This window comes from Rhinolophus sinicus, linkage group LG03, assembly GCF_036562045.2.
Source record: "Rhinolophus sinicus isolate RSC01 linkage group LG03, ASM3656204v1, whole genome shotgun sequence".
Lineage (NCBI taxonomy): Eukaryota > Metazoa > Chordata > Mammalia > Chiroptera > Rhinolophidae > Rhinolophus > Rhinolophus sinicus.
In genome coordinates, this window is record NC_133753.1 from 22,026,856 (window position 1) to 22,040,178 (window position 13,323).

At 47.4% G+C, this 13,323-nt stretch overlaps 1 protein-coding gene across 1 annotated transcript in view; it reads left to right on the plus strand.

The window, feature by feature from the left end:
• POMT2 (protein O-mannosyltransferase 2) overlaps nt 1–13,323 on the plus strand; it is a 40,513-nt gene that overhangs the window by 11,623 nt on the left and 15,567 nt on the right. Inside the window, exons 4-10 of the mRNA XM_019733494.2 lie at nt 1,546–1,654; nt 3,425–3,533; nt 5,074–5,233; nt 7,441–7,547; nt 8,217–8,299; nt 10,655–10,764; nt 12,970–13,036. Coding sequence (XP_019589053.2) covers nt 1,546–1,654; nt 3,425–3,533; nt 5,074–5,233; nt 7,441–7,547; nt 8,217–8,299; nt 10,655–10,764; nt 12,970–13,036 — 745 coding nt within the window. The remainder of the gene's footprint in view (nt 1–1,545; nt 1,655–3,424; nt 3,534–5,073; nt 5,234–7,440; nt 7,548–8,216; nt 8,300–10,654; nt 10,765–12,969; nt 13,037–13,323) is intronic.

Here is a 13,323-nt window from a genome sequence, read left to right on the forward strand (position 1 = left end):
CGGGGCCCAGATACCTCGGAGATTACAGATAGGAGCAAGTCTACCCTGTCACCTGTTACCCTGCCCGTGTGAGGCATCAGACTACAGGTTGGAGAGCAGCCAGGGCCTAGGCAGCCAGGAGCCACCTGGAGCCCTGACATTGGCCTCAGAATGTTAGCAAGCTACGCGTTCTTCCTCTCTCCAACCACTATTGCTGGAATATTGTGGTCTGCCTCCGAGGGCCTCCTCCTACGATTTCAGCATCCACGCCCCTGTCACCAGATTCCTACTTCTTTCCCATGAAGGTGTCAGGCACAAACAGGGCTTTTTCAGTCTGTGAAGGGAGGCCATGTGTTTGCCCTGAGGCCCAGCACCAGCCTTGATGGAGCATGGCAGGGCCTAGACACCCAACTCTGGGGACCACGTCCATAACTGTAAAATGAAACCTGAAGAAACTGACCCTCAACGTGGAGCTTTCAGAGCAGGTTGCACTTACAAACCTTTCCTTGAGGAGCTCAAAGCACTTTAGATAAATGCTAAGTGCTTATTTGGGCTAATCATTGGATGATTTGCATGGTCATATCATACTGTATGAAACAAGGAGAGTCCCATACCCTCAAGTTCATATTCTTAAGCGATTCTGTGTCTTTCTAATGACTTTTTAACACCACTTAACATGTATGATTGGATATAGGCTTGACTCATTGTGAACTTGCTATGGAAATTGAGAAGGCCAAATATAACAGCCTCATTCCCTTTCACACTAGGGCACATTGCTTTCTGTTGACAAAAAGTGACAACCCCAATGTGAGAATTTCCATTCTCTTGGGCTTGTCTATTTACTTTTGATGGACAGGGTAGCGAGGTGGAAAGAAGGCTGGTTGTTCAAAACAAAACAAAACAAAACAAAACTTTCCAGATAATGAAATGTCAACCAATCTTTTTTCCAAAATCAAAATACAACCTGTAGAGTAGAAAGTGATTCCTGGTATGATTGAAGAAAAGGGCCAAGAGAGAAATAATAGTAATAACATTAGAATTATCTGAAATATTAAAACACTTTCAGAGAGGTTTTGCTTACCTTGTACCCACAGTTTTCTAATAGAAGCTAACATTTATCCAGTACTTCCTGTGTGTTAATAAACGTTAGATCATTTAATCTTAAGAGTAAACCCTATGAGGTAGGAACTCTTGCTGTTCACATTACACAGATGGGGAGGCTGATACAGAGATAGACGTGACTCTCTCAGGGTCACAGCTGGCAGTGCTGGGCAGCCCAACCCCAGCGTGTCCCACTTGAAACCAGTGTGGCATCCTGCCTGCACCATCCTGGCTGGACGGTGCTGATTTTGTGTCAGTGCAAAAGTGTGTGTTCAATGGGAAGGAACATAAATGTTGCTTGATTTACACCACTTTCTCATTTATACGTATTCCAGGTGATGTTAGGTCACCAAGTCATGCCTTCCTTAGGGTCTTTTATGTTAAACATTAGTTTGCGTGGAGTCCAGTAGGTCCCTGGGGCTGAGCTTAGCCGGGTATTTGACTGCTTCTCTTTTCCTTCCCTAGTTCTGTGCGTTCCTCGGTTCCTTGCTGATCCCCTTTGCCTACCTCACGGTGCTGGAGCTGTCCAGGTCACTGCCAGCAGCACTGCTCGCCGCCGCCCTCCTCACCTTTGGTAAGTTGCCCTGTACCGCGTTTCTCGGGAAATTGAGTACCACTGTGAGCGGAGCTGGAAAGGAGTAAGTTCAGCAGTCGTGTCTGTGGGCCCAGTTCTTAAATAACTTTAGGATTGGGTAAGTGTATTACAAACCTCATTTTATTCACATTATATGTGTAACATTTACATAGATACATACTTGTATGTAGCGAACCTTTATATTGTTGGAGGGGAGAGTTGGCATGGGTAATCCCAAGGACTAGATTACCTCCAGGTTATCCGCATTTGAGTCTGGGTTGGATAATGAGAGAGAGAGAGAGAGAGAGAGAGAGAGAGAGAGTTTGAAGGAGGCTTGCAGTTCTAATTCTACTTTTCTTAGGTTGCTATCAAAATTAGTTTGCATTCCTTAAACTAATTTCAACTGAATGCAAGGGCAGATGGCTCAGAAGTAGCTGGGTAGCAGGAGTTAGCAAAATGGGAACTTAAATATTTTCTGTGGCTGATCTTCACGTGGATAAATGAGAATTGACCCATAGAAATTGATCCTGTTGTTAGCCTTGCTCTTCTGAAAGTGAATTCATGATCTCATAGAGGGTAGCATTTAAAGAAGTGCAGACCAATTTAGGTGGGTATTTTAGGGGTAATTCTGGCTTTGTTTTGCTAGGTATGTTGCCTGACTATAGGGCCTCTCTGTAGAGGACTGGTGACTTTTTCCTTGTGTCATTTTAATTTCCCATTTCAGTTACTCATTCTGTCATTTATTCATTTTTTATTCAACAATTATTTTTAAAGCATCTACTCTGTGGTAGGTCACATTTCTTGGCCTCGGGATATGCCGATGAGACACTCTCTCATCTTGGAGCTTACTCACGAGTGGGACAGACAGTAAGCAAGTAAATGAATAGGTCTGTAATATAACATCCTAAGCAATGAGCGTGATGTAGAAAATAGAGTAGGGTAAGGAACAGAATAGTGGGGAGTCATTCTGGTTTAGGTAGGGTGGTCAGTGAAGAGCTCCCTGAGGAGGTCGCCTTGAGCAGAGACGTGAGGGAAGCAGGTGATTATGCCATGCAGAGATCTGAGGGAAGAGTGTTCAGACAGAGGGAACAGCATGTGTGGTGGCCCTGGTACAAGGCAACACTTGGGTCAAAGAACAGCAAGAAAAGGCCAGCACGGCCAGAGTGGAGGGAGTGCGGCAGAGAGTGTTGGGAGAGGAGGTTGGATAGGTAGGGAGGCCGTACGGGCTTTGACAGCGTCATGAGGAGTTTGTCGGTCTGCGTGAGAAGGAAAGACATTGGAGGGTTTAAGCAGGGGCATGATGTAATACAATTTTCTTTAAAAATAAATCACTTCGGCACCTGTGGGAGAATCAACTCCCACCAGAGACTTCATGTAAAATGGTAAGACTCTGTCCTGGGTGTAGGTCATTTGTGGCTACACATGCAGGGAGGCAGGGAGGCAGGGAGGCAGGACTCCCTTTCTGATGGTGGAAATGAGCAGAAGCTCTCATCTCTATTCTGAACAAATGACATGGGCCTTTCTTGGATCAAGGGCCTGGAAGCAGTGTGAGATGCTGTTTCTATCGCTGGGCTTTGGTGTACCCCAAAGCTATGGCCCCCCTACTTCTCTCATGACTCCGTGATGACTCAGGGGCCATCTGGTCTTGGCGGCACAAATGCTTACATGCAGTTAAGCACACGGGGGACCGCTTCTTATTGCTGGGGGGTTTAGTTCTCAGGGGGCCCATCGCTCAGTCTCCGTTTTGACCACCGAGCTCATGTTTTGCAGACACAGGATGCCTCACTCTGTCCCAGTACATCCTGCTTGACCCCATCTTGCTGTTCTTCATCATGGCTGCCATGCTGAGCATGGTCAAGCACAACTCCTGTGCTCACAGGTCAGAAATACCCTCTTTGGGGGGTGGGGGGTCAGAATTTCTATAATGGCCAGGGACAGGGTGGGTGCCTAGAGGACTTGTCTTGAAGCTGGGTTTAAGGCGTGCCAACTTTTTGTTTTTTAATTAACGTAGATTACCCACTTAGATCGTAAACATAGATTTTAAAAAGTTTTCTGTAGATGCTTCTATTTTTGCTTTACATAAGACTAAGAAAATGTCAATGTCTTTTTCAAAAGTATTACCATTTTTACAGTGGGGATGGATTTAGGTGGGGGTTTGTGGATATTATGGAGGGGGTCCAATACCTCCCCCCACTCACCGTCTGGTAAGGCACATCTTGGCACTGATGCTGGGTCGCAGATCCTAGGACGACTTATCCTGCACATTATCTGTCCGAGAGGGGCGGGCACCAGAGCAGATACTGCCTGGAAACTATTTGTCTCCTCGCCCCTAGTGGTTCCAGAGTCCTGAACTAACAATGAGAATAATGGATATAAATTTGGTTTGCATGGTCCATAGCAGTCAAGGGGATCCCTGCAGGCCCTGTTCAGTTCTAAAGCTGTTCTGGAGGGCCGGCTTTCCCCTCAGGATAGTCTTTTCCAGATCATCCTCTGCCTATGAGAGAGTAGAATCAGTCATTCTTTCTATTTAAACCAGAAGAGCTGGCTCTGCCTAGGCTTTTCCAGAAGTCAACTTGGTTTCACCCTAGCATGGCAAAGCTCGTTAAATTGCGTTATGCTAACAAAGCCTGACCCAGTGGCTACCAGCTCTCTGGCTTAGGGTTTACTTCTCCCGCATTCACTGCCACCTGCCATTTCTTGAATACATACTATGTGCCAGGTACTGTGCTAGGCACTGGAGGTACCGAGGTACGTTGTCTTGGCTGTTAGGGAGCCTTCACTCTGGCAGGGGAGGCAGCCAGATAATCAGAAAATCGCAGCACAGTGTCCCAGGTGCTGTGAGCATAGCAAACCCTGTGGAACCACACTCCGCCACTTGCTGCCTATATTACTTCACCTCTTGTACTTTGATTTCCTCATATGTAAAGAGAGGATAATAATAGGACCTAGCGCGGGATCGTGAAGGATAAAGAGTCAATATGTGTAGAGTACTTGGAATGTGCCTGGCACATAGTAAGCACTCAATAAATGCTGGCTTTTCCAAGGCCCAGAGGTGATACAAAGGAGAGGGCTGACCAAGTCCAGTGAGCTTCTCTGGATTTTCCATTGACTCCCACTTAATGGGTCACTACTGAGGAATAAGCCTCTTGCTTGCTGTAAGTTCTGTTCTTAGCCGGGAAAGCTATGACCCCTCTCCCCAGAAAAAGCTCCTTCTCACTCTCGCACTGTGCTTCCTGCAGTTTCAGGGGTTTCACAAATCACACCCTCCTTGGAGCCACCATGAGGTTAGGAGCCCTCAAACAGGGGGGCACAGCATAGCCTCTGAGAGTCAGAGAACCTTTGCCCGTCCCCACTGTCGCTCTTGCTTTTGAGTTTGGTTCCAGCTGCCAAATTGAACTCTGTATCTTGTTGGTTTTCAGGCCTTTCTCTGCCCCCTGGTGGTTCTGGCTCAGCCTGACTGGCATTAATCTGGCTGGTGCTTTAGGAGTCAAGTTTGTTGGCCTCTTTATCATCCTGCAAGTGGGGTGGAACACCATTTCAGACCTTTGGCACCTGTTTGGAGACCTCAGTCTTTCATTGGTGAGAACCCAAGTACTTGTAGAAATGTATTTGCTCCCCAGTATTGCTCAGCTGAGCCAGTGGCCCTTTTCAGCCTCTGCTGCCCACGGTGGAGTGGCTGTGTTCTGGGCCTGACGGGGGCTGGATCCAACTGCCTTCTGTAGGCAGCATGATACCGTGTTTCCCTGAAAATAAGATCTAGCTGGACAATCAGTTCTAATGCGTCTTTTGGAGCAAAAATTAATGTAAGACCTGGTCTCCTATTACATTATATTATATAAGATCTGGTCTTATATTATAGTAAAATAAGACGGGGTCTTATATTAACTTTTGCTCCAAAAGACGCATTAGAGCTGATTGTCCGGCTAGTCTTGTTTCCGGGAGCAGGGAGGAGGCCAAGGCCGAGAGGCCGGACAGGTGTAAAGGGAGAAGATGAACTACCGTTCTTGGAGCTCTCTTTTGGCGTTCGTTTCTGTAATGTTTTTTAAATGCTCTACAAACTACCCAGCCAGGGGATTCTATCCAGCTGGGCTCATGCCGAATACATGGCAGACACTGACTGCATGGGACCTTAGGGAAAATGGGTGGGATGACTTTCCGAACTCACAGTTTTCTTTTCCTGCCTCGTAGTCTCCAGATTGGCCTGTAGGGTTTATTACAATATTATTATTAAGGGCTGATTCTGTGCCAAGCACTGTGTGACAATCCTATGTGGTAGGTAGTTACCGTATTTTGCCATGTATAATATGCACCAACGTTTTTGGCCCAAACTTTCAGGGAAAAAAATCTTTTGTTCTTATTTTTTAATTCAAATTTTTATCTGTTTACATTTAGGCACTTGTTTTTGGTATTATAAAGGAATTTTAGCATTTTTTTCTAACATTATGGTTCAAGAAATTTTATGTAACAAATAATTACAAAACACAAGAACAGATACAAGTTACTCGTAACAAATTTACAATATTTACTCATCATAGAAGGCCAAGAACTCTTCGTTGTTGCAAATTCATAGTAAGTTCAACAAAACCAATTATCATATTCCAGCGTATTATTTTGCATACGAATATCATTGATTTCTAGAGTTACACTTTTAACTTATGAGCATAACTAAAAGAATTAAAAACATTTATATAGATATGGAATTAGTGCTACCCATGTGTAATGCACATCCTATAGTTCCTCACAAATTTGGGGGGAAAAGCGCATATACACAGCAAAATATGGTATTCCCCTTTCTTTTTTCTTTTTTTTATTAGTGTCAGATGTGTACAAAATAATGTAATAGTTAGACATTTACACCCCTCACAAAGTGACAACCTCCCTCCCCCAATCTTCTACCCCTCTGATATCGTATACAGCTGTTACAGTACCATTGACTCTATTCCCTGTGCTGTACTCCACATCCTATGACTATATATATATATATACACATTAACTGAGGAAATTGAGAGCTAGAGAGGTAGTAATGTTCCCCAGGTCATTCAGGTAGTAAGATGCCAATCTAGGATTCAGACTTAGGGCAGGCTGACTCCAAGCTGGAGCTGTTTTACTATAATGCTTCTCCATTACTTCTGAACCAAGTCGCAACGAGTTCATTTATTCATTCAGAAAATATAGACAGACTCTCCACTAAGTGTGAGACACAATATGCAGATGACTAAAACAAAGATCCTTGCCCCCTAGAGACAATGGACAGAGAGAAATAAATAAACAGGCAATTACAGTCCAGCCCACAAGTGCTGTGAGAGCACAGAGGAGGGTATGAGCCCAGTCTCAGAAGATCTAGGAGGGCTTCTGGGAGGAAGCAGAGGCCTGAGGTTAAAATAAGGAGCAATTATCCATATGTTGGGTGGGGCTGGCACAGTACAGGAAGCATGAGGAAAGTGCAAGGACTCAGTGTGACTGAGATATAGAATAGAAGGGACTGATGAGTGATAATGCTGAAGGTACAGGCAGTGCCTTTTCAGTGGCAGAGACACAGTCTGGGTGAGGCCTGGACAGGCAGCAGAGGGCTGGCCCATGCTCAGTCCCCCGCATTGTTTCAATGGTGGAGTGTTAGGGAAAGGCTTAGGGTTTCCACATATTCTTCTTTATTTTGGGCTGTTAGATTTTCAGTTTTTTATGGTTATAACTTACATACATAAAGAACTTACATATGATGCCCAAATAATGTATAAAGACTAGCAGAGCCCCCTGTGCCCAGCACCCCACCCTGGCTCTGTTTGCAGGTGACTGTGGGGAAACACCTGACTGCTCGCGTCCTGTGCCTCATCGTGCTCCCGCTGGCTCTCTACACAGCCACTTACGCTGTTCACTTCACGGTGCTGAGTAAAAGGTAGAGCGGAGCCTGTCCAGCCCCTCGCTGGGGTCTTCCTCTTGCCTCTCAGCCCACGCATGGGCCGTGTGATTTCCTGGTTGGGATGGTAGGAGGGGGACCCAGGGCTTTTTTCCTGTTTGTTTCCTCCTGTGTGCTGTTTTGTGGGTAGCCTAAGGGCTCGGGAAGGCCAGCACCATCCCTGAACGAGGAGGAGAACTTCCTAACAGCAAGCTGCCCCGTACCCCGTAGCAAAGTCCCCTGCTGCTTCATGGGGATGGGCCACCGTAAGGGTGTGCTGTTGGAGTGAGGGTAACAGTAGTAACACCAGCAGCAGCTCCTACTTACCGAGTAGCTGCTAAGTGTCAGGAACTATGTCTAGTGTTTTGTACACATTATCACATTCAATCATAATCATTTTTGAATTCTTTTGATCTTTTTTAATCCCCCATTTATAAATGAGGAACTTAGGCTAAACAAAGATGTCTTCCTAAGGTCAGCTAGCTAGTAAGTGTCTGAGTTGGGATTTGGACTCCAGTTTCTCCTGCTCCATCACCCAGGTCTGTCTTGTGATACCACACTGCTGCTCCGGCGCCTACCACTAACCAAGCAGGGCTCTTTCCAGGGTGCCTGGGCAGTCCCAGTTTCATTCTGTTAACCTGGCTGTTTTCTGCGCCTCCTCTCCCCCAGTGGTCCTGGCGATGGCTTCTTCAGTTCCGCCTTTCAGGCCCGGCTTTCAGGAAACAACCTTCATAACGCTTCCATCCCTGAGCGTGAGTACCTCCTGGCCTTTACGAATGTAGAAGGGCGGAAGGATTTCCTGGGAGTTGAATTAGAAAAGGCTAGTTTGATAGCTTGAGTTATTTCAGCCTGTAGATGGCAAAGTGGGAGAAAGGTCCAGTTACTTCTAGTACAAGGACTCCAGAGAATGAGTTGGGGCACAGGCAGTGCAGAGGTAGATGTCCTGAGCAGCCAGCTCCTTGACCCTGAAGACCGCCTTCTCAGTGGGAAGTGGAAGCATCCCAGCCAGCTCTGGGAGGGCCAACCAGAGCAATCGGGGAAAGAACAAGGCCTTCAAGGCCACTGGTCAGTTTCCACCACCATATTCTGTCACTCACATCCTGTTACTTCTTCACAGATAGTAGTTGAGCAAGCGTTAGCCACATTGGAGGCTGTAGATGGACTCCCTCCTGAGTACAGAGCCCGGTGTGGACTATGTGTTAAGTATTTAAAGAGGGAACACAGCTATGGGGTTTGAAGGGTGCGAGAGATGACTTCTGCTAGGGGTTTGGAGGGGGTCAGAGGTGCATAGAGTGAGTTGCCTTGGAGTCAGGCCCTGGAAGAATGGGTAGATTTCAACCCATGGAGAGGGAGGAGAGAGCATATTGGGCAGAAGGGACAGCATGATCAAGGCCAAGGACAGGGAAGAACTCAAGGCACAGATTTATGTGCAGCAAGGCGCTGGAAGATAAAGTTGAAAAGATAGTTTGGGCCTCGATTATGAGGGTTTGAAATGTCTGGATGAGGCTTTGACTTCATTAAACAAGCAGCAGAGACCCAGTGGGGCATTTGGGCAGGGAGGAGGCCAGGAAAGCTTTGCCGTAGGCAGGTGACACTGGTGACCAAGTGTAGGATGGCAAGGGAGAGCACGGGATTGGATGCAGGGATGTCCTCTGAAATGCCATGGCAGGGCCTTGAGCTGGGCATGGGGGTACTGGTCACAGGGTAAGGTAGACGGGCACATACGCGGGAGACCGAACATGGAAAGGGAGGAAGAAAGATGTCACTGAGGACTGGAGCCCAGGTGAGTGCTTCCTGGAGGCGAGGACTACATCTCTGTCTCTCCAGTGCCTTGTGCAGTGCCTACAACACAGTGAGCCCTCCAAGACTGTGGAGAATAAGCAATAGGAAGCCAGGCAAAAAGTTGGTTTGGAAAGGCAGGTACTGCGTTCTATGCTAGAGAGGTTCATCTGGAGATGCTTAGGGAAATCCATGCAATGGGGTCAGTGGGCTTGGGGCTGATGCTTTCAAAGGAGGAATCAGCCAGATGAAGGGGTGATTGGTGCTGTGATAGTGGTGTGACCCGTAAGGAAACTAGAAAGAGGAAGAGAACAGGGCTGAAGTGAGGTCCCTGGGGAAGGCGGGAGGAGGTGGAACTAGCTAGGGCAGGAGGGTCCATGAGGGAGGGTGGGGTTGAGAAGCGAGAACAGAGCATTTTCAAAAGGAAAGGTGCAGCGTATGTGTGCAGGAGCACATGTTGCAGGGGCATGTGTTGGCCTGAGTGAGAACTTGGAAGAATGGAGCTGTGGAGGTTAGCAAATTCCTGTTCGTTATTTAGAAAGCCCGGCTCAGCTATGGTCTCCTGCATCAGCCATCCTCTTCTTACTCCTTGGGCGAGAATTCATCCCACCCTGCTCTGGGCTCCCACCATGTCACACATCGTCACACCTTTGCAGGGGCACCTGCCCATTGGCTGGTGCTCATCAGCGTATGGAGCCGCCTTCCCTCCCCAAGGCTTAGCCTGCTGGGGCTGCAGCCGGGCCTCCTCCACCTTTGGAGCCACGTGTAATTGGTACAGTCAGTCTGTTGACCAATTGAAAGAACAAAGGAAGACAGGAGTAGACCATCAGTGATGGAGTGAGACCTGTTTCAGTGGAGCGGGGATTGAGACGAGGACAGAGGTAGTAGATTCAAAAGGCACAAAAGGATAGAGGGTGGAAAGTCTATCTTAACAATCTATCATAACATTGTATCTTGGAGAACATTCCAGGTGAAGACATAAACTACTACTTCCTTTGTTCCATGAATGCGTGTCCAGACCTTGACTGAAGGACAGGTTGTTTCTAATCCTTTGCTATCACGCACAGTGCTGTAATAATCACATTGTCAATACCAGCTTCTTCTGAAGGCCTTCGGAGGAGGGAGAGGGAGGGCCTGTGAGACCCTGTGCTGACCTCCCTCCTGGCCTGGCCCATTGGAGTGAGAAGACAACTGTGCAGCCGCTTCAGGCAGGGCTGGCCCAGGGGCTGAGAGGGGCAGCGAGCCCTGTGGCTTGGGAGGCCCCTCCCGGCCAGGGGCCGCCCCAGCATGGTGTCCGCTCACACTCTCCACACCTGCCTTCCTCGCAGACCTGGCCTACGGCTCTGTGATCACCATGAAGAACCTGCGCATGGCCATCGGCTACCTCCACTCCCACAGGCACCTCTACCCCGAGGGCGTTGGCGCCCGCCAGCAGCAGGTCAGTGAGCTTTTGTCACTGGGCTTGCAGCGACACCAATGGTTGGCCAGGACTGAACCTGCTGTTCTCTTTCTTGCCTCCTGCCCTTTGCCTGCTCTGTTTCCCCTGCTTAGGGCGTTCTCCCTCCTCCTGCACCCTTTTCCTCTCTCCTCTGGCTAACTCTAGTTTCTTTAGGCTTCAGCGTAGGGGCTGCCTTCTGACCACCATGAGCCACCTCTACTTGGACCTGGATTAGGGCCCTGGTGTGAGAGGCTTTCTTGGCCCCTTTACAAGCCTGTGTAGTGGCTGTTTTCACATTGAATTGTGAGTGCTTCCTTCCTTCCTCCTGTCTCTTTATGCCTTGATTGTTAGCTCCTGGAAGGCTCAGGTGCCCAGCACAGGGCCTGGCACAGAGTGTGTGATGAGTGAAGTTCAGTGGTTAGAAGCACAGGCCTGGGAACCAGACTATATTCTTCGGTTCGAATCCTGGTCCCCCTGAAGTATGACTTCCAGCAAATTCCTTAACCTTTCTGTGTGCCAGGGACCTCATCTTTAAATTGGGGAAAACCAGTTGTACCGCTGTCCGTCACAGAGTGGTTGTGAGGATTCAATGAGATAGTAGGTGAAAAGTGCACGTTGGAGGGCTGGCCGTGAGTATTGTCTGAATGAATGAGTGGTCCTGTGTCCCGGTCCCTGTTACGCAGTGTTAGGTGTGGCTGTGGTGGACGTGCCTGAGAGGGAGAAGCAGTATTGGAGAGGGTGGTGGGGCCAGTTGTGGAGAGGCCTTATGCATTCCAGCAGATCTGACGTTGTTCCGTTGACCCTGGGGAGGCATTGAAAGCTATTGAGGGAGGACACGATGTGATTAGGTCTCTAGTACAGAATGGTAACTCTCGCAGGAGTGTGGTGGATTGAGAAGAGGAGCAGATTGGAAGCAAAGACCAGTGAGGAGGCAGTAATTGTGACAAAGGACGGTGAATGGAGGAGGACGAGTGAGCACCTCAAAAGCTAAACATCCTTGAGCAAATCCAAGCTGCGTGAACTACGTACAGCTTTTGTTCAGGAGTGGGGACTAATAAAACTTTGTAGCTTCTTGTATGGTCGTAATACCATTACCTCTCATTTTTTCCTGAGAAACCAAAAGCTGTTGAAACAAAGCAGCCGTAATACATGCATAAATATTTTCCTAAATGCTAATTCCAAATCTCTTTGCAAGTAAATGAGTCATGTTTTGTCCAATTGGAGTTATACAAATTCATGTTGTAAGAGAAATGCCTATATTTCTGTTGTTTCTGGGTGTTTACGTACTTGTCCACATAATTGGCATAATTGTGTATAGATAGTCTCTATTCCTGGGAGCACTGGAGTTAGTAGCTGCCTCAGTTTGAATCCTGACTCTCCAGCTGATCAGCTGTGTGACCTTGAGCAAATTACTTAACCTCAGTTTCCTTGTAAGTAAGGTAGGGAAAACCATAGTAGTTATGGCCCAGTGCTTAGAACAGTGCCTGGTAATAAATGGTGGCCATTTTCAGCATCAGCATTTTATAAGCCTTTTCCTATGCTGTAAAAAATGCTGTGAAATGTTTTCTGTGGCTGTGTAATATTCTGTGCTGTGGACATACCATCATGTTAACTCTTCCTCTGCTATTGGACATTTATACCATTTCCACTATTTCCAGGTTCTTGCTGTTAGATTACTCACAGCATTACATGTGTGTGTGTATATACACACACATGATTTTTAAAAAGTCAGTGCATACAAAATGGCTATGGGCTAAAATTTCAGCCTCCTAGGATGAGATATTCATGGCTGGAACTTTTTAGTGTCATTTGTCCACATTCTAGAAAATATAATAGCATGGATTTTTCTTTAGAGAGTTTGAGGCATGGTCTTAATTACTTCTTCAAATGCACTAAATCCTCTCTGTGTCCTGGAGACTGTGTCCCACAAGGTATCATAGCTCCTCCTTCTAGGAGGCTGGCACTTTAAGAACAAGATGCAGAAAGATACAAAAGGGACAATCAAAAGGCTACTGTGGGAAGGGTTCTCTAAATGTAGAAGGCAGGACAGACTCTCACTCACAAAGCTCCTTCTGAGTCTGCTGGGAAGCTCGGCCCCTCGGGGTGGTGGTGGGATTTCTGAAGGAGGTTTAAAGCGGGCTTGGTTTGTGCTGATTGTCGAGGGGCGGCTCTGCTGACAATGACGGTGTTCGCTCCCGCCCCCAGGTCACCACCTATTTGCACAAGGACTACAACAACCTGTGGATCATCAAGAAACATAACACGAACGCAGGTACCGTGGTGGGGAACTGATGCTTCTTGTAGTGGTACTTACTCCGAGCCTTTCACAACAGAATGGTCCTGAGATGGGCTTTCCTGAGCATTCTGGGACATCTTTACTGTCTCGATGATCCTTTCAACAATTATTTATTGAGCACCTACTATATTCCAGATGCTGTTGTCAGCCTAGGTGATAAGCAGTGAGCAAGACAAATAAGATCTCACACTTAGAGCTGTCATTTTGAAGCCAGAGAGCAGGGCCAAGGCTCAGACTGAATCCAGAAGAGCTCACCTGGGCAT